The sequence below is a fragment of the Tachysurus fulvidraco genome, chromosome 5 (assembly GCF_022655615.1).
Source record: "Tachysurus fulvidraco isolate hzauxx_2018 chromosome 5, HZAU_PFXX_2.0, whole genome shotgun sequence".
Classification (NCBI taxonomy): Eukaryota; Metazoa; Chordata; class Actinopteri; order Siluriformes; family Bagridae; genus Tachysurus; species Tachysurus fulvidraco.
The window spans coordinates 32,594,929-32,617,078 of NC_062522.1; the positions used below are offsets into that span (position 1 = coordinate 32,594,929).

General features: G+C 42.5%; 1 protein-coding gene across 2 annotated transcripts in view; it reads left to right on the plus strand.

The window, feature by feature from the left end:
* The first annotated feature begins 2,508 nt into the window (after positions 1-2,508).
* The window catches only part of LOC113663648 (alpha-1,6-mannosylglycoprotein 6-beta-N-acetylglucosaminyltransferase B-like), a 121,639-nt gene continuing 101,997 nt past the window's right edge, over positions 2,509-22,150 (plus strand). Inside the window, exons 1-2 of one of the 2 annotated variants that reach the window (XM_047814335.1) lie at positions 2,509-3,189; positions 8,042-8,154. In XM_047814335.1, the coding sequence (XP_047670291.1) occupies positions 3,152-3,189; positions 8,042-8,154 (151 nt within the window). In that variant the 5' untranslated portion in view covers positions 2,509-3,151. The remainder of the gene's footprint in view (positions 3,190-8,041; positions 8,155-22,150) is intronic. The other variant, XM_047814336.1, reaches the window with a different exon arrangement.

Genomic DNA, 22,150 nt, shown 5'->3' on the forward strand with positions numbered 1-22,150 from the left:
CAATTTTTGTTCTTTAATCTATCTATCTATCTATCTATCTATCTATCTATCTATCTATCTATCTATCTATCTATCTATCTATCTATCTATCTATCTATCTATCTATCTATCTATCTATCACCTTAACCACTAGGCTACCACTTCCCCATCAATATCTCATATCTCTCTCTCTCTCTCTCTCTCTCTCTCTCTCTCTCTCTCTCTCTCTCTCTCTCTCTCTCACACACACACACACACACACACACACACACACACATACTATACAATCATTTAGCTGAACTAAAGAATCATTTGACTGCATGTGCAATATGATCAGTCCATAGGAAATGTTTCTAGTCGACTGTATGGATTTATCACTTTACCAGATCCATAAATTGTTTAGACTTAAAAAAAAGTTTCATTTGAAATGTCACATTGTTCCTGTAGCTTAAACAATTTCAGATGTATGTAAAAAAAGATCTGTTAGTAGTTTATGTTTATTTAACTCTTGACACTCTCATGCAGATCTGATGCTGTGTCTATATTCTCATACTTTCAAATGTCAAGATGCCAAACACTAATGATCACTCAATGTATTTTTATGCTCGCTTAGAAAAACCTGATGAAGACACTTAGAAAGCCTTCCTCCCACTCCCACTCCTACGCCTGCGCCTCCTTACATGTTGTTCTTTTCTTTATTTTTTTTAGGTTGCCTGTAATTTAAGCTCTTTCCCGAGTTTTTTTTAATCATGCAGCTCATCCCAAAGCTCTGTGGCACGTTATTGCTGTGCCTACGTTTCTAATAATGCAGCACTAACCACTTTAAATCTGACAGGACTGGGTCAAACTTTTATTTTAATAACGCTGCTCTGTCACAGAGAGCTGGAACACGCACTTATTTAATCATGATTCTGCTGAGACAAAACAGAAAAACTTGATCATGATGTGCTGATCTCTCTGGACCTGGTATTGGTTTAAAGCAGTAATTAAAAGTAGAATAACTTTTTTTCAATGCTGCATGATAGGACAAAAAGTGTTTCATGTGCTTTTATTTTTATTTTTTTCACCTGGATAAGCTCTGCATGATCTGGACACAGAACTATTCGCTGGTCAATGAAACGATCACAATAAGCAACAGCACTTTGCTTTTCTCACATTTCGTCACGTCACGACTGCAAATCGATATTGTTGTAAGATTTTTTTTTTAGAAAAACAGCCAGACTTGGTGTCATTCCCGTGTTTCACCTACAGAGGTCGCACTTTAGCCCGTTTTACGGAGCTGTCCATGGTCCTGATCGTAATAAACACGTCATTAAAGTGATCTAAAGTCAATAAATCCGTTAATCGCTGGACTTAAGAAGTTAGAAGAGAAAGTAAGAGAGTTAGAACTGAACATTAACAACAAAACCCAACAGTGTGAAGTATAAATTTTAAACACAAATAGGACTGAATATATTGTCATGACGCACAGTTAAATACGTGTTTGTGTAAATATCAGACTGTATATTAAAGTATTATTAGATGTATTTGTACCAAACAGGCGTGCGGGCTGAATTTCAGAGCTCAAATTAACGCTGGACTTCTGAGGAGACGTAGATTACACGTGTATGCAGGATAGAGCGGGTCAAAATTCCTACAGCGTCAGTACGCTTCATGACGTCCTGTAGCCAGACCTTCTGCTGATCTTTGGGTCATTTTAATTGTTAATATCCATATTCTAACATATACATTTATTTATATTTATGTATATATAAAATCGTCTTTATTATAGATTTGTAGAGATCAAATAACATAAAATCAAACATTTCTGTATTTATTTATTTAAAAAAAAAACACTAATTATTTTGCAGATTGCAGTGTGATATCTGGTATTGTGATATGATGCTTTTGGCACATCGCTCCAGCCTTTGGGCAGAAAAAATATGTGATATGTGGTTAGGCTATAATGATGTTGGGCAGTCGTGACCTAATGGTTAGAGAGTTTGACTTGTAACCCGAAGGTTGTGGGTTCGAGTCTGGGGCCGGCCACGACTGAGATGCCGTTGAGCAAGTCACTGAACCCCCCCAACTGCTCCCCGGGCGCCGCAGCATAAATGGCTGCCCACTTCTCCGGGTGTGTGTTCACGGTGTTTGTGTGCTCACTGCTGTTTGTGTGCACTTTGGATGGGTTACATGCAGAGAACAAATTCTGAGTATGGGTCACTGTACAGTACTTAGCCGTATGTCACTTCACTTCACTACATGTTTATGGGATGTATATGTGATGTGTAGCTACAGAGAGAGGTCTCTCTCTCTCTCTCTCTCTCTCTCTCTCTCTGTGTTTTAATTGTTTATGTATAAACATTTGGAATTAAAAAAAAAAAAAACCCACCCAAAACTAATTTATAGCACTTGGCAGGCGGGTTCAAAACCTGTGTCTATGATCAGAACGATAGTATTTCACTTCAAAGCACTGCTGTGTAATCTTCTAGAAAGATCTGACTAATGTCCGTGATGTCCTGGAGCATCTCACCTGCACGGTGAGGAAGAGCGCAGGAAGGAACGTCATGACGCTTAGGAGCCCGATTTTGTCCCGTTGCACCCAGCATACTCTCCGCCTGCCTGGTGCACGCAGGGGGTCCGGTGGCTTTGCTTTGTGCGTTTTAGACAGCTCAGTTATCACAGGGGAACTTCAACGACGCGCAGACCGCAGAGCGCTTCCTTCCGCTGCGCAACGCGACTCTTACCCTTTAACGCACGCGTATCGTCTGTAACACTGACAAACGTCTCAGCGTCCTGCGGAGTGTTTTGCTTGAGATTTGGATTTTGAGGCAAATCGGACTAATCACGCATCTGCGCGGCAAAGTTAGGAGTTTGTTGTTGTTTGTTCATTTTTCTGTCGCAATGAATGGAAAGCGCGAGACGTTGAACGTACGTTGAGCGCGACAAATAAAAGGCTTGCGGTTAAAGAAGCTGAGAGCTGATGGAGATGATGCACTGAACCGGGACCGTAAACGCGTTACCTGCCTGACGGGGTGCTGTTTTTTTCCTGATTGTTTTGATTGTTCACTGGGAAAGAGGTGCGTGCGTGCAGCATGCGTTCCACACGCACTCTTCCCGGATTCACCGGCGCGGCTCGCGGATTCGTTACCGGATTATTTCCTCTCAGGGTTTGGTGAAGCAGCTCGGAATAATGGTGAGGAGATGCCTGCTGAGCATCAAACCGTTCAGGTGAGAGAACACACACACACACACACACACACACACACACACACACACACACACACACACACACACACACACACACACACACACACACACACACAATGCGTGCAACAAAGAAGGACCTACTGTATAGACCGACACTAGATTAAGAAGCACGTGCATTAACATGCACTGATGCACACCTACAGTATTGTACCGCACAGGCGTAGAATCACTCACTGGACTCCATCTGTTGCTCTGCATAAAGTATTGGCACCCCCTTTCTCCTGTGCATCAGTGCAATAAAGAGCTCTTAATTTGGGTCCAGGATCTTAATCAGCTGTTCCTAATAATCTGGCAGCTCGCTGTTAGACTTCACTCTCAAAATATGTTAATATAATATCGTGATGCAGTATTTCCGTAGTGCTGAAGCTCACCTCGTGCTTCATTGTGTAGTTTGTCAGTGGAGCTTGGAGGTTTGCAATGATGGAGAGATGATCAGTGATCCAGTTATTAGCTGGAGAGAAAGTTCTCCAATAATAATCTCTTGGATTATTTTTTTATGAGTTAACTCTGTAAACAAACACACAAAAAGAATATCTTGAACGTGGGGAAATTAGATTATTGTCATTATGAGAGTATAATAAATAATTATAAATTTCAGATTGTCCAGATTGTTTGTAGATACTTTTATTTATTTATTTATTTATTCATTCATTCATTCATTCATTCATTCATCTATCTATCTATCTATCTATCTATCTATCTATCTATCTATCTATCTATCTATCTATCTGTCTGTCTGTCTGTCTGTCTGTCTGTCTGTCTGTCTGTCTGTCTATCTATCTATCTATCTATCTATCTATCTATCTATCTATCTATCTATCTATCTATCTATCTAATATTTATTTATTTTAAAGCTTTACATATTGTGTTGGCTTCTGCTGATAAAAGAGCTTCAAAGTGAACAGAAATGTCTATTAAGCGATGCAGTGGTGTATTAACGAATGACACGTTTTTACTTTTTATCCGTTTATAGTTACATGTGTTTACACGGTTATACAAAACAGACACCAGTTTCTCGGTCCTCTGTCACGGTACGAAGAATCCACACTTCTGTCCTGAACGTGTCAGAAAACTGTTACAAAGCGCAGACAGGAAAAAACACCTTACAGAAAACTTCACCGTCGTGTCAAGCTAGGAACAAATAAGGGACACATTCAGAGGTGACTTCAAGAATAAAAACCTATCGAAAGCGAAACACAAATAAAGCTAAACAAATATAAAGATGAGTTCGATGTTGCTTTAGTTTGTTGTATGCAAAAAATATATGAAACAAATAAAAAAAAGCAGTCGCATTTTACAAAGTGAGTAGAAATATGACACAACGGTTGAGGTGTGAATGATGAGTACGTTCTGTAGTGTGTGTGTGTGTGTGCGTGTGTGTGTGTGTGTGCGTGTGTGTGTGTGTGCGTGTGTGTGTACATGATTGTGAATAATTGGGAGAATTTGGGACGTCTGGGATCCGTCCTATGTCCTTGCACAGACCCAGATTATGTGAAAGCAGATGTTGGTCCTGTGAGTGGCTGAGCACGGATTTCCCATGATGCCGAGGGCGATCTGAAGCGTGGCGTTCGCCGGAGTGGCATCGCCGCCGTCCCCGAGGTGTCTCACACAGCTGTGGAGATTCTGGCTCTGGACTTGCATTTGCTGCAGCAGGAGGTCGCTGCGTCATTTCACACTCGTGTAGAGCTTTAAGGTGTCTTGGGCTCAGTGAGGAATCTACCAGAGTTACAAGCAAATAAATTCTGTTTCCGAATCTAACACCTGCTTCGAGAAGCTGAACGACTTTCAAACAGGACAAAAACTAAATCACACAGACATGAATTCAGACCAGGGTTTGGGTTCGACACTCAAAAAAATCTCATAAACAACTCCATAGTGAATCATTTACATTCTTATTATTCTTATTATTATTAAAAATGGCTGACATGATGCACTTTTCTGCAGGTTTATGTTTCATGTGATCAGTTCCTCAGGGAGGTTTTTACTTTTGTCAACGTTGATGCGGCTTTTTGGGGTCTTTTTTTTTTTTTTTTACTATTTTTTAAACTGATTCGATGAAATCGCAGGATTCGTCTTTTCAGCTCCTCCCAGTGAAGACACATCTGTAACGAGAGCTGTGCTCATGGACGGGGCTTTAACTGGATATGTGTTGTGATGATGTCACACGACCTGAATGACCTTCACACGAAGTGTTAAAACTCGTAGTGAGGAAACGATGAACAGAAGCCTAAACGGATCAAAAGTAGGAGTGAAAATCTTCAAGGAGATTAAACTTCAGGGCGTTTAGAGTGATTCTGCTTCATCACATCACACTGATTATCGTCCTCGAACAGCATGACACAGTGTGTGTTAGTACTGTGTATCTCTGTCTGTCTGTCTGTCTGTCTGTCCGTCTGTCTGTCTGTCTGTCTGTCTGTCTGTCTGTCCCTCTCTCTGTCTCTCTGTCTCTCTCTCTCTCTCTCTCTCTCTCTCTCCCCATAATCCAGCATTTATATCAGTCCGTTGATGTACTTTATTGTCTCCTCTTTCAAAGCGAGGGCTAAAATTTTTTTCCCCGAAAGTCTGCTAATGTCACCCTCACAGCCGTCACTGATCCATCCGAAATCTGATCCCCGCTCGCCCGGAAAACCAATTAGGAGACGGCGGATTTTTGCTCCGAGCCAACGAGCAGATGAAGCAATTACTTTAAATCCGGTAATTAGTGGTGATACAATCTCCCAGCATGCCGCAGGCCTTCTGAACACTCTTAAACTGTATGGAGAAATTAAATACTAGCACAGGACACACTCTTCTAACTTCTGTGTGTGTGTGTGTGTGTGTGTGTGTGTGTGTGTGTGTGTGTGTGTGTGTGTGTGTGTGTGTGTGTGTGACTGATTAACTGGTCTGATAAAACAGGTGGTTTATCTACTTAGCCATGCTTTCTCTAATAAACGATGATAGATAGATAGATAGATAGATAGATAGATAGATAGATAGATAGATAGATAGATAGATAGATAGATAGATAGATAGATAGATAGATAGATAGATCTAAAAAAATAAACATTCCTCATAAAAAACATCTAGCAAACAATACAAAAGAGAGAAAGAAGCTAACAAACCAAAACAAATGAACATAAATAAACAAGCTAGTAAACAGACAAAAATCCAACATTTTTTAAACAACCAAAAATCCAATAAATAAATATAATAAACATGCACATGTCCAGTACAGACAGACAGACAGAGAGAGACAGACAGACAAAAAGACGGAGAGACAGACAGACAGACAGACAGACAGACAGACAGATAGACAGACAGACAAAAAGACAAATGGAGAGACAGACAGACAGACAGACAGACAGACAGAGACAGACAGACAAAAAGACAGATGGAGAGACAAACAGACAGACAGACAGACAGACAGACAGACAGACAGAGAGACAGACAATAAGACAGACAGAGAGACAGACAGAAAAAAAAGACAGAGAGACAGACAGAGAGACAGACGACCAAAAACACAGACAGATAGACAGACAAAACGACAGACAGAGAGACAGACAGACAAAAACACAGACAGAGAGACAGACAGACAATAAGACAGACAGAGAGACAGACAGAAGCTGTTATCATTGCAGATTTACCCATGATGCACTTGGTGTGGTGCTGAGCTCCTGTTCTGGAGGTAATAATAAGGTGAGCAGCAGCAGGATGGGGGATTAGTCCAGCAGGGGTAGAGCTGGGGCAGATTGTCTTATTATTATTATGCAGAAGCAGATGGTGTGTCAATAATGATGAGAACAGGGTCGACTCTGTGTGTGTGTGTGTGTGTGTGTGTGTGTGTGCGTGACCTAGGTGTGTGTGTGTTACCTGTGTGTGTGTGTGTGTGTGTGTGTGTGTGACCTCTGTGTGTGTGTGACTTCTGTGTTTGTGTGTTACTGCTGTGTGTGTGTGTGTGTGTGTGTGTGTGTGTGTGTGTGTGTGATATCCGTGTGTGTGTTATATCCATGTGTGTGTTATATCCGTGTGTGTGTTATATCTGTGTGTGTGTGTTATATCCGTGTGTGTTATATCCGTGTGTGTGTTATATCCATGTGTGTGTGTTATATCCATGTGTGTGTTTTATATCCGTGTGTGTGTTATATCCATGTGTGTGTTATATCCATGTGTGTGTTATATCCGTGTGTGTGTTATATCCATGTGTGTGTGTTATATCCGTGTGTGTGTTATATCCATGTGTGTGTTTTATATCCGTGTGTGTGTTATATCCATGTGTGTGTGTTATATCCGTGTGTGTGTTATATCCATGTGTGTGTGTTATATCCGTGTGTGTGTTATATCCGTGTGTGTGTTATATCCATGTGTGTGTTTTATATCCGTGTGTGTGTTATATCCATGTGTGTGTGTTATATCCGTGTGTGTGTTATATCCGTGTGTGTGTGTTATATCCGTGTGTGTGTTATATCCATGTGTGTGTTATATCCATGTGTGTGTTATATCCGTGTGTGTGTGTTACCTCTGACCTTCTAACACTCCACTTTATTTATGTTACTGCACATTTATTCCTTCCTTCATTATTTCCTTCTTTTAACCCTGAAGAAGCCTGAAGACTTTATATTCACTCTTTCTTCCAATCTTCTTTTACTTATTAATATTTAAAGCTCAGAACAGTTGTCATTCTGCACTTCTTTAACTTGTTCTCTCTCTCTCTCTCTCTCTCTCTCTCTCTCTCTCTCTCTCTCTCTCTCTCTCTCTCTCTCTCTCTCTCTCTCTCTCTCTCTCTCTCTCTCTCTCTCTCTCTCTCTCTCTCTCTCTCTCTGATTGTGTTCTGTAGGATCTTCGTGTTGGGGATCGGCTTCTTCAGCCTGTGCTTTTTAATGACCTCTCTGGGAGGCCAGTTCTCGGCCAAACGTCTCACCGACTCTCCGTTCACCGCCCGCACCGAAGGTAACTCTCCCGTTCCGGAGGGTAAAAAGCGCTAAAAGCCGATCTGCCCTGGGGGCTCCGTCCGGGGCGTGGGTGTAGGACCGGGCGGGAGTTGAGGCGTCTGAGCTTGTTAAGGGCAAAGTGAGGTTTATTTCAGGTCACGGCTGGAAAGCCTCTTCCTGCTGATGTGCAGTGAGCTTTAAGGTCAGCTCACTTTATTTCCCTCTCTCTTTCTCCCTCTGGGTGTATAATGAGGAACCGGATCCCTGGAGTCTCAGAAAATAGTTAAGCCTCAGGATACGTCATGTTTCCACCGATTATTCCAAGAACTGGGCTGAGAACACTATTGTAAATTCACACCGAGTGCTTCGGGCAGTGCTGCCTGCAGCTGCTTCATTTATAACCTGTTTAGGCAAAAAAAATAGTCTTCACTACATGGTGTGTGTGTGTGTGTGTGTGTGTGTGTGTGTGTGTGTGTGTGTGTGTGTGTGTGTGTTTTATATTATTCAGTTGTTGTGATGTAGGAAGTTGCTATCGTTTAAACCTCCTCAGAATTCAGACTGCTCAGGATTTTTACCCCCCTTTACCCTAAACGCTAAGCTGTCTCCCCCTGGCTAGTGTAGTTGGTATTCGTTCCGTTCTGCCATAGGTTTCACCCATCGTCCACCACACCTCTGTAACATTTTATGCAAACTTCTGGATTCGGTAGGATATCTCTCCCCTCGGTGCTGCGTTATTTCTCCGTCTTTTCTTTGTACCGCGGCATCGAGATCGTTTGCAGTTTTCGGTTCAGAGACGAGATTTAGGGAAAGGGTCCGGCTTAGCGGTCCAGATGCTTTGCTGAACTTTGCTCACCACCTTGGTGACCATCGGCAGATTTATAGTGTCTATACGCGTTGTTCGTGTTTTTTGTTCAGGTCAGCCTGCACGCATAGTTGTCTCTCTCCTTCCCCCCTTTTTTTTTCCCTTCTTCCCTTTCTTTCGGGAGGCAAGATTACAAGCTTCGCATTTTTAAGGAAATCGGCACTTCTGACAACAGTCAGAGGCTGATGGTTTGAATAGGAGCAGAAAGATGGATGAGGATGGAAGTGTAGAAGGAGCATTGAAGAAGAGGTTTGTCTCCTTATGGTGGAAATCTCATTACGAGATCTGCCTCAAGGGGATTTTTACCCAATGTCACCTGTCTCAATGTGGCAGCTCGCATCACGCTTTCTGTTCTCTAGCAGCTGCAGGCTTTCGCCCCAGGGTCCGAGTCTGTGTGTGTGTGTGTGTGTGTGTGTGTGTGTGTGTGTGTGTGAGTGAGTAAGTGAGAGTCTGTGTTTGCTTGTTCTTATCATCATCTTTCATTTTGAACCTTAGGATCCTCACCTGTGACATATGTGTGTGTGTGTGTGTGTGTGTGTGTGTGTGTGTGTGTGTGTGTGTGTGTGTGTGTGTGTGTGTGTGTGTGTGTGTGTGTGTGTGAGTCCTCATTATTATCCATTTGACAGTTTGAACCTCAGGCTTCTCATTTGTGACAGTAGACTGTGGACTGTGTGTGTGTGTGTGTGTGTGTGTGTGTGTGTGTGTGTGTGTGTGTGTGTGTGTGTGTGTGTGTAAGAAAGAGAGAGTTTTCATCATGTGACACTTCCACTCTAGGATATGCACTTTTGTCAAATGTACTGTGTGTGTGTGTGTGTGTGTGTGTGTGTGTGTGTGTGTGTGTGTGTGTGTGTGTGTGTGTGTGTGTGTGTGTGTGTATCTTGGGAGATTCGTGGCTCTTTGGTCAGTGAGTCATTTCATTAAAATCGGAGAGCTCTTGAATCATTTCGCTCAAAATCCACATTTATGGGTCTTGAGTCAGTGACTAATTTGACTCAGAATCAAGATCTCCTCTCCTGACTCAGAGTCTGACTTAGGCCAGAACTAACATTTACATGATTTAAGTTAATAAATCAAGCTGTTTGCTGTGTTTCAGATGACAGCATGATCGGATCACACCTTCGAATGCATTAACTCCCAATGAATCATTTGATTCAATGGAACAGATTCAAATGAATTGACTCTCTGAAAATAAGAGGTAATTAAATTCTGATTTAATTAAAAATGATTAGTACTTGAAGCCTGAAGCCCAGTCCATTAGAAAGATGCCACTATGATTACTTATGAGTACAACACGCTAAACTGGTAGCCATAGACTTCTATTATTTGTTAGCCACATTAGCATTATAGCCACAGCATCGGCTACACACCAAGTAAGAGGAATGTTTTACAGTGAAAATTGTGTTTTTAGCACGTGTGTGTGTATGTTTGAGGGGCTAAGGGTTGGGGTAGACTGTCTGACTGCCACTTACTGTGTGTGTGTGTGTGTGTGTGTGTGTGTGTGTGTGTGTGTGTGTGTGTGTGTGTGTGTGTGTGTGTGTGTGTGGACTTGATTAATTAGCTGCTTGTGTGCTGCAGCCTGAAAAGGCGTCTGTTGGCTCATTAACTACAGAAGAGTGTGTGTGTGTCCTCCTGCCTTCTCAAGATACACGCTTCTCCGATAGTGTATGTGTGTGTTTAATAATTCTATAATTAATAAAATCTTGGACAACTTGGACTGATTCATAACATGATAATGTTTCCTCTTGATTCAGTGAACGACTGTGTCAGAAATCGAGATTTGTGCCGCTTGAATCGGTGAATTTTGCATTCATCACTTTGTAAAGTTTATTATGTGTTAGAAGGGTGCCAATACTTTTGAGCAGCAAGTGAAACATGGGCAAAGGTCGATCGTGGTAATTTACAGATGATGAAATGTGTAATGCGAGAAAAAAAAGTGCTTTTGTGTGTGTGTGTGTGTGTGTGTGTGTGTGTGTGTGTGTGTGCTCGTCATAGCTAATAGAGTGTAAAGTAATATATGTGACGACGTCAGGAAAACAATGCTTTCCCATCTGCTTAGATTTTAACAACACACACACACACACACACACACACACACACACACACACACACACACACACACACACACACACACACACACACACACACACGTGAGCTTGGAGGAGACTTCTTTATCACAGTGAGCTCAGTTACTGTCAGCATCTGTGTATGCAAATGTACTGACATATTGTTCCTCACACACACACACACACACACACACACACACACACACACACACACACACACACACACACACGAAAACAAACACAAACACAGAATGAAGTGCATCTGACAGCACACACCGCTAAATTATGATTTACGACTTGAACAGAGCCGCAGTGTGTTTTTATATATGCAGAGTGTGCGCTATAATAAACTGCCTCGACGCATCAGTGCTGCAGTGTGTGTGTGTGTGTGTGTGTGTGTGTGTGTGTGTGTGTGTGTGTGTGTGTTTTCACCTCTTAACCAGACATAAATGAATGTGATCACAGTGTCTCTTTTCAGAAGAAGAGATTTATTGCAGTTATGTATATTTGTTTCTGACATTTAGAACACACACACACACACACACACACACACACACACACACACACACACACACACACACACACACACAGGCACTAAAGTCCTACTGCTTATGCCAGAACTACACAGAGATCACTTCTTCCTCCATGTTTGTTACTCTAGCTTTATGAGCAGTAATCTGATTGGTCAGAAGAATAAAAAAAATCAACTGATGTCAAGTGAAAACCAATTAGCATGAGAGCTACATGCTAATTGGCTAAAAGCTAACTAGCTAAAAAAATCCCATGATAACAAACTAGCATATCAAGAGGAACTAGCAAGCGGATGTGGATTATGAAGTTTAACAAACAAAAGCTAACTAATTAGCACAATTTAAGCTAAGGAGAAAAAGCATGCTAATGTGTGAAAGCTAACCTAAAAGTAAACTTAGCAAGAGTGCTAAACTATCAAAAGGCTAAAAAAGGTAAAGAAGGAATTAAGCAATTGTTAAAGTTACCTAATAAGACAAAACAAAAACAAACAAATAAAAGTAAGTGAGTGAGCTAACTAGCAAAGAAAATCTACAAACGTGAAAACGTTTAAGTGAACAAAAGCTAGCTAATAAGTAATAAGTTAATGCTAACCTTCAGAGAAAAAAAACAAAAACCTGTGAGGAAAAACTAGTTGAGAGAGTGAGCTAGTGGACGAGTGTGTAAATCTCACACAAGGAGTGAAAACCGACTTGCACGTAAAAGCCAAACTAATGGAAAGCTAATCGCAGAAAGAGTGCTGTCAATCAAGTGTGCTGTCAATCAAATGTGCTCATTAGAATATCAGGCCACGCCCACTAACCTGCTGTTTATGTCTTGCAAGATATATAGCATATCAAACATCCTAATATTTTACACTGTATTACCTTTTTTTTATACACAATACTCTCCAAATGTAATATATTAACTAATAACTGCACTAATTAATTTAATATTCGTATATTTTAATTTAACCTTTACGTTTATTTCCCCTTTAGTTAACTTTATTTAATTACATCATGGACTTTGTTTTTACTGATGTTGGTTCTTAAGGTTGTAAACACACAATTATTACTTAGTTAAACTCTGCAGTTATAATTAGCCATGATGTAGTGTGTGTGTGTGTGTGTGTGTGTGTGTGTGTGTGTGTGTGTGTGTGTGTGTGTGTGTGTAATTAGCTCTACAAAACGTGGAACTAGGTCACTGTTAAAAGATCAGAGTGGAGGAATTTAGGTCAATTAGGGCTTTAAGTAAGTGTGTGTGTGTGTGTGTGTGTGTGTGTGTGTGTGTGTGTGTGTGTGTGTGTGTACATGAATTTTCAGCCTTGCTCTATACACTTTGTTATATGTATATTATAAGATAACAATGTACAATTGTATTTTTTGTCTGATGCTGTTAAAATGGCGTGCTTGCCGGTTGCCAGGTGAAGATAAATCACTCCGCTTGTTGTATGTCACTCGGTTCAAGCTCTAAAGTCAGTAAACAATCCTTAGAATGATTCATGGTGTTTAAAGCCATCCTCTCGAGACTCCTGTGTTTCTCCCGATCCTGAAGTAAGACACAGTAATTACAGGCTCGTTGGCGCGTGTCCCAGCACAGACTCAGCATCCCATCGCTTTTCCGCTAAGAGACTCGGAAGCTTCGGGAAAAACGCCGTTGTCTGAAGTGATGCTAATTTGTGTGTATCGATTGTTGGGAGGAGGTTCATTAAAAATCTACTTTCCTAATAGAACAACAACAAAACAACAGAGTCACAATGTCTCTGTTCTCAATTGAATTAAGTTTGGAAACTCTTAATAAATGACTTTTTTTAAAATAAGATTTAATTAGGATTTAATTCAACATCATTCATTCATTCATTCTCTTCTCTGAACTACCTCGGGTCACAGGTGAGACTGTGCCTATCTCAGGCGTCATCGAGGCAGGATACATCCTGGACAGAGTGCCAACCCATCACAGGGCACACACACACTCTCATTCACTCACACACACACTACGGACAATTTTCCAGAGATGCCAATCAACCTACCATGCATGTCTTTGGACCGGGGGAGGAAACCGGAGTACCCGGAGGAAACCCCCGAGGCACGGGGAGAACATGCAAACTCCACACACACAAGGTGGAGGCGGGAATCGAACCCCCAACCCTGGAGGTGTGAGGCGAACGTGTTAACCACTAAGCCACCGTGCCCCCCCCCTCCAATTCAACATATTGTTCATATTGTTCTGTGAATATACAATAAAATGAATATTAATTAAACACCAATTTAATTCCATGTATTTCATTTAAAATAAATTTATTGTTAGTGAAAAATATTACATTGCAAATAAAAAAGATGTAATATAAATTTAGATTCTAATGATTTGGAATTCATGAATCTGAGTTTGTTTGTTTGTTTATTAGTAATTCTTTTTCCTGTTTTTGTTTATAACACGCTGCGTCATAATGCATAATGTGTGTGGAGTTTGCATGTTCTCCCCGTGCCTCGGGGGTTTCCTCCGGGTACTCCGGTTTCCTCCCCCGGTCCAAAGACATGCATGGTAGGTTGATTGGCATCTCTGGAAAATTGTCCGTAGTGTGTGAGTGTGTGAGTGAATGAGAGTGTGTGTGTGCCCTGTGATGGGTTGGCACTCCGTCCAGGGTGTATCCTGCCTCGATGCCCGATGACGCCTGAGATAGGCACAGGCTCCCCGTGACCCGAGAAGTTCGGATAAGCGGTAGAAGATGAATGAATGAATGAACTCGATTCATTGATACGTCGATTCTTTGATTCAGAAAGATAAATGACACTTTTAGTTAATCTCCACTTGTGTGACAGAGACCTGTATCTTGGAAATGAGAGAGAGAGAGAGAGAGAGAGAGAGAGAGAGAGATGCATGATGGTTGATCGTGGCTAAAATCTGGCTTTGTGCAGATCCTTCCCTAAACACGCAGCTGAGATTTTCTCTCGTCAACACAAATATTTCTCTCGCGCCGCCGCATGAGTCGGTTGATCAGATGGTTGCTCACATGTCAGAGTTCCTGCGACATAAACTGTGAACTGTGGAGTCCATTTGTTTATTCTACACGCTTAAAAGATGAGCATGATGACGATAAGCAAGCATCAAACCGCTTGTTCTATCCGTGTTGATTACTGATGTCCAAAATGGGAAAGAAACGTCAAACCAGAGCTGGAGTGTTTTGTGGTGAACTTAAGTGTAAAGTGAACAAAACGACTCGGAATGAATCGCTCGAGAATCTCTGCTCATGTCCGGATAAATACAACACGTCCAGCTCAGGACTAGCAGAATAAACTTCAGGTGGGAATATCGATTAACATGCTAGTGTAGCAGAGTAGCTCACACACACACACACACACACACACACACACACACACACACACACACACACACACACACACACACACACACACACACACACACACACATATATACACAATGGTGACCTTGAGACGGAAATTTAGAATCAAGATGATGTCTGCTGACAGCTATCTCATAAACACACACACACACACACACACACACACACACACACACACACACACACACACACACACACACTCACGCATACACAAACACACAGTGACCCTGAGGAAGACATACACATACTACACACACACTAAATTCTGTCAGTGAAAATCATTTTCTCTCTGTCTCACTTTCGGTCTGTCTCACACACACACACACACACACACACACACACACACACACACACACACACACACACACACACAGCTCTACGATCAGGTCAAAACTGAGCGTCCAGATGGAGTCATTGAGTAAGATGTAATTATCGGGTGAGAGACCCTGAGTAAATAAGGGGAGAGAGAGAGAGAGAAAGAGAGAGAGAGAGAGAGAGAGAGAGAGAGAGAGAGAGAGAGAGAGAGAGAGAGTGAGTAAATAAGTAAATAAGGTTTTGCTGCTGCAGCGCGTCCGGTGGGATCGAGCTCGTTCTCCTTCACTTCACTAATAAACCTTAATTACTGAAACAAGTTCAAACCAAACTTAGATTACAGAACCTGATTGCCTCTCTCTCTCTCTCTCTCTCTCTCTCTCTCTCTCTCTCTCTCTCTCTCTCTCTCTCTCTCTCTGTCTCTCTCACTGTCTTTATCTCTCTCTCTCATTCTCTCTCTTTCACTGTCTTTATCTCTCTCTCTCATTCTCTCTCTCTCTGTGTCTTTATCTCTCTCTCTCATTCTCTCTCTCTCTCTCTCTCTCTCTCTCTCTCTCTGTGTGTCTTTATCTCTCTCTCTCTCTCTCTCTCTGTCTCTCTCTCTCTCTCGCTCTCTCTGTCTCGCTTTCTCTCTCACTCTCTCTCTGTCTTTATCTCTCTCTCTCTCTCATTCTATCTCTCTCTGTCTTTATCTCTCTCTCTCTCTCTCTCTCTCTCTCTCTCTCTCTCTCTCTCTCTCTCTCTCTCTCTTTCTCTCTCTCTCTAACCCACTTGGCTGATACTAAATATCATAATTAACAGTAGGAGTTTGTCTAAGGTCAGCAGTCATGACTCGCCTTTATTTGATGTAATCTTACACGTGATTTGCATTGACTCCGCCCACAACGCATATTAATAAGGTCAAACCTGACTGGGTAAAATCTGGGTAACTCAGAGGAAGAAAAGGAGGAACAGGTGGAAAGGGAGGAGAAAGAGGAGGAGGACGAGGAAAAGGACGATGAGGAGTCAGAGAAGGAGGAGGTGAGAGAAAAGGTAGAGTAGGAGGAAGAGGTGGAGGAAGAGGTGGAGGAGGGATAAGCGTTCTGCTGCAGTCGTCACTTGCTGGCTTTGAAACGTCAGGAAAGAAAGAGTCTTAATTCAGAGCAGAGTAAAGGCTAAAGCTGAGAGATGCTAATACACACACACACACACACACACACACACACACACACACACACACACACACACACACACACACACACACACACACACACACACACACACATAAAATGAAAGAGAGATTAGTGAAAAAGGAAGAAAGCCAGAGAGAGAAAATGAGGGGAGGAGGCAAGAGGAGAAATCAACGATTATTAAATAAGGAACACGTCCAAGAGGCCAGATGTCACGCAGATGAGAGTTCTGTCTCTTCCAGAATGACAGAAGGGCTTTTTGTCTCTCTCTCTCTCTCTCTCTCTCTCTCTCTCTCTCTCTCTCTCTCTCTCTCTCTCTCTCTCTCTCTCACACACACACACACACACACACACACACACACACACATCCAAATGTCTCATAAGTGAAATTCCAATTCCTTTGCACTAGAAAGTGTGTTTGTATGTGTATGTGAGTGTGTGTGTGTGTGTGTGTGTGTGTGTGTGTGTGTGTGTGTGTGTTTGTATGTGTGTGTGTGTGTATGTGTGTGTGTGTGTATGTGTGTGTTTGTTTTTCCAATAAATTGTGTGTATTTTATGGTCTAATAGATATGTGGGCGTGGCTAAACTGACAAATACAGACATGGGTGTGGCTAAAGGGTCTAATAGAGATGTGAGCGTGGTTAAAATTTAAGACGCAGAGAGAGACAGAGGAAGAGAAAAAGAGGCATGGAGAGAGACAAAGACATGAAGAGAGAGAAAGATCCAGAGAGAGTGGCAGAAGGACAAAGGAAGAGAAAGAGAGGCAGAGAAAGAGAGTGAAAGAGAAAGAGGCACAGAGAAAAAGAGTCAGAGAAAAAAAGGCAGAGAGACTGACAGAAACAGGGGGATAGAGGCAGAGAATGAGGAAGAGAGGCAGAAAGACAGACAGAAACAGAGAGAGACAGAGGCAGGTTAAAGTTATGAATCATATCCAGCACAAAGGCCTCATTCTAAATTTACAGAGGGAGAAAAGAGAGGCAGAATACAGGATGACTAGCGGGAAACAGGAAGCGAGAGAAAGGAAGATGAAGAGAGAAAATGAGAACAGACGAGCGCATGTGGAGTGTTTTGCTGAGAGAGAAGAGAAAATGAAAGAGAGAGAGAGAGATTGATGGAGGATTGAATGTACTGATCAGTGCGGAGTCTTACCTTCAGAGGCAAGGGAAATCAAAGAAGAGGTCTGTGTTTGTGTGTGTGTGTGTGTGTGTGTGTGTGTGTGTGTGTGTGTGTGTGTGTGTGTGTGTGTGTGTGTGTGTGTGTGTGTGTGTGAACTGGGAATCCAGAGAAATGAAATGTTTTAATTGAAATGCAGCCTTAGAGGCTGTGAGTTTTAAATTACAGCAAACACTCTGCCTGCTCTTTATCTCCTGCTGTCAGAGAGAGGAGCAGAAAAAAGTGGAGCAGGACGTCAGGTCTAATTGATTGTGTCTTCACACACACTCACACACACACACACACACACACACACACACACACACACACACACACACACACACACACACACTCACACACACACACGCACGCACGCACGCACGCACGCACGCACGCACACACACACACACACACACACACACACACACACACACACACACACACACACACACACTCGAGTCCTGACCAGGACACTCTCAGAGGACAGATACCAGCTGAGCTACACTAGTAGTTTCCTCCTGTTTTATGAGTGTTGGTGTAATTAAGCAGGTAAAGAGTGAGACGCTGCTGAGTTCTGGACTCTGATTGGTGTTCAGGTGTTGATTAATTCTCTCTAACAGCAGCTCTGACTGTAGAGCAGGTTTATATTAATGTACTCACTCTGATACCTTATTGTTTCCATAGCAACAGCCGGTTCCCAATCGTCCACAATAGAAAGGTCACATAAACAGAAAAATCAATGTGTGTAATTGTTAATACGGTGACGGTCATTCATTCATTTTCTACCGCTTATCCGAACTTCTCGGGTCACGGGGAGCCTGTGCCTATCTCAGGTGTCATCGGGCATCGAGGCAGGATACACCCTGGACGGAGTGCCAACCCATCACAGGGCACACACACACACTCTCATTCACTCACACACTCACACACACACTACGGACAATTTTCCAGAGATGCCAATCAACCTACCATGCATGTCTTTGGACCGGGGGAGGAAACCGGAGTACCCGGAGGAAACCCCCGAGGCACGGGGAGAACATGCAAACTCCACACACACAAGGTGGAGGCGGGAATCGAACCCCCAACCCTGGAGGTGTGAGGCGAACGTGCTAACCGCTAAGCCACCGTGTCCAACATATGGTGAACTATACGCTTCCCTACCGCATCCTGTTTTGTTTGCCTGTGAGAGCGCTGCATTAGAGCGGAGATGAAACAGAAGCTCTGTCGTCTTCGTCTTTGTCCTTTAGCGTGAGAGCTTCTTTACCGATCCCTCTGTGATCGATGGCAGTGAGAGTGCTTCAGTGCTGGTCACGGTGAGGAGGAGGAGGAGGAGGAGGACGGGATGAAGATTACAGCTCTGAACAAACAGGAACACGGCTTCTCCGAAGCACAGACCATGTTCTGTTCAGCGACGAGCAGCTGCTAATGTGTTCGGATAAATCTGCTCCCTTTTACTAAGCACGAGTGTCGAGTTTCTTTTATCTTTATTCATAAAGACATAATGCTTCATTAAAACTTAATAATCGTTCAATCCGAACGGCTAGCTGCTTTACGTGAGAGCTAGTTATAGATTGCTAGTTCATTTGAGGGCTAGCTAACAGTTTAGCTAACTTGAGGGCTAGCTGTTGAGCGCTAGTTAGTCTAACTAAGTTAAAGCGTAGTACTGTAATCGATGGCTAGCTAACTGGAGTAACTTGTATTACTTGTTATGCATTGTTGCTATAGAAACATGTAATACAAACCGGTGTAGCAGGAAATGAATCGACACCTTTATTTAACGGCGCTGTGTAACTGTAAACTCCAAACAGATTTCATTTTGTGACTTAACACGATTCAAGAGCCCGGTTTTCTCTCCTCTCGCATCTGTGTTTTGAATCTCCATGGCAACACCTTCTTCTTCCCGTCATCACTTTAAGCACAAATGCACGACATCAGACGCTAATTAAACGCTATTAGTCGACAAAGGACCCCGGTCCAGAGAGTCAGAAATAGCCTGACATTTACAAATGGAACTGATAATGAGAAACTTGACCACAACACTGAAACACCACCACCAACAGCAGCAGCACCACCAACACCAGCACCACCAACACCAGCAGCACCACCAACAGCACAACCACCAGCAACACAATCACCAGCACCCGAAACAGCACCACCACCACCAGCATCAGCACCATCTCCAGCACCACAACCAGCACAACCACCACCACTACCATCACCACAACCAGCACCACCTCAGAGACCACAGAGCTCGGAGACAGTGATTAGTTTCTCCTTCCTACCGCTGAAAGCACACGGGACTTTCCACCTTTTCTGGCACTTCAATAATAAAAAAAATAAGATGTAAGGATGTCATAAAAGCAGGAGAGGAAATGAAAGTTGTAGATCTCCTCCTCCGAGCACCACCACTAAGATCTACTCATCTCACCTGTGGAAACACTAAAAAGAGCTGTGATTCAGTTTAGAATCATCTGCTTTTGCAGCTTTTAATCCGGTGGAGCTCTGACATACAAAGCCTTCAGACTAACATGCTTCCAGCTCCTCCTACCCCGACCATCATCGTCCTACATGCCCTTTATACTGGGCTGAGATCCAATAACCAGACTACAATACATTCAAACTCAGCAGCTGGAGCCATGGCTACCTGTAGCGGTACAAAATCCTTCTTCTGACCTTTAAATCCCTCTACATCCTCCTCCATCTTTACATCCCAACACTCTCACAGCTCCTCAGATACACGACGACTCGCTGTACTACGGTTCTCCTTCTTCACCACGTGATCTAAAACATCACCCTCCTATAACCTAATTTACCCTCAACTTCATACAAACTTCAGGCATTGTATCTGTCGATTTCACCATTTTTAATGACACCGACACGCCTCTAACTCAGAACCTAAGAGTTTCCCTGCTCGAAATTACGACTCAAATGCTGAATACCACCATATCAGAACGTAAAGTAGCTCAGGACGCACATAATGATTTAATGATATATAATTTCTTGTATTTAAAACCAAAACCTTACAGCTTTTGTTGTTCACTTCTCTAAAATCCCTTATCTTCTAGATTCACATTGTGGTTATAAGCAGAGAGAGAGAGAGAGAGAGAGAGAGAGAGAGAGAGAGAAAAGGAAAAGTGTACAGTGCTGCTTAACCAAAAATAGAGCAGTGTCTGGTTTATTTGCGGTCAGCAGCGTCGTGTTCTTCTGAGAGTTTGATCACCGAGCTGTAAGATAAAGTTAGGAGTGCCGTGGTGTGATTTATGGAGAGTCCACAGGGAGGAGGCTGTACAAAGGAAATACAAAACACAAAATCCTGAATGAGTGGAAGGGAAGGGAAGGGAAGGGAAGGGAAGGGAAGGGAAGGGAAGGGAAGGGAAGGGAAGGGAAGGGAAGGGAAGGGAAGGAAAGGGAAGGGAAGGGAAGGGAGGGGAAGGGAAGGGAAGGGAAGGGATGGGAAGAGAAGGGAAGGGAAGGGAAGGGAAGAGAAGAGAAGGGAAGGGAAGAAAAGAGAAGGGAAGGGAAGAGAAGGGAAGGGAAGAAAAGAGAAGGGAAGGGAAGAGAAGAGAAGAGAAGGGAAGGAAAGAAAACAGAAGGGAAGGGAAGAGAAGGGAAGAGAAGAGAAGAGACGAGAAGGGTAGGGAATGGAAGAGAAGGGAAGGGAAGGGAAGAGAATTTTAATGGACATTATGAAAAGTTCTGCCGACTGTCTGATCTTCTACTTAATCAGTAGAATTAATGATGAGTCTCACTGAGCAGATGTTGAGTGATGTGGTGTTATGGGTTTTTAGGATGCTATTTGTTTCCTTGTGTCTATCGTGTTCGAGAACGACTGAATGAATGTTTTCAGGAATTTTATTGCATTCGCTCTGAAACCATGAAATCCAACAGGATGAAGGTGACCGTCACGTCCGAGCTCAGGAACTCGAGGCTGCTAAGATTTGAGAATTAGAAATCAAAATCTCAAAATGTAGAATTTGTATAGAATTATACTTTATGCCACCGGATGAATATCAGAATGGTTTTAAAATATAAAAAACAGAGATTTAACACAATGTACGATAGAAGAAAAAAATAAAATGGATCATGTGACTGTAGATGCAGGAGTCAGCTCTGTTAAAGGCTGAAGGTCGACGTGTTATTAGTACTGGGTGAAAACTCCAGCTAAACCACTACAGTGTGGAAAAAACCTGATCACAAAATGACTCTTCACCATATGATGATGATGATGATGATGATGATGATGATGATGACATTCAGTGCTCTGGGACTCGACCTTGAAGTGTCCAGAGGTTCTCTAAACCCAAACGTAATCAATTCCGTCCCCTCAGAGTGGATTGTAATCCTGAGCACTGAAAATCCTCCGACAACAACATGTCTTTGAATGAGATTCTCCAAGGACATTCAATTCCCCGTCTATTTTGTTTATTCGTCTGTTAAGCCTGAGGCTTTCATAAGTATTCACCCCCTCTATCTGTGATCATCCCTGTATGTTTTATTCCTCTAATACAACAGCAATTTTCACAACAAGGATTTTTTTTTTTTAAATATTTATTAAAGAGCATCATATTTTTTACAGTTTATTTTAAAGA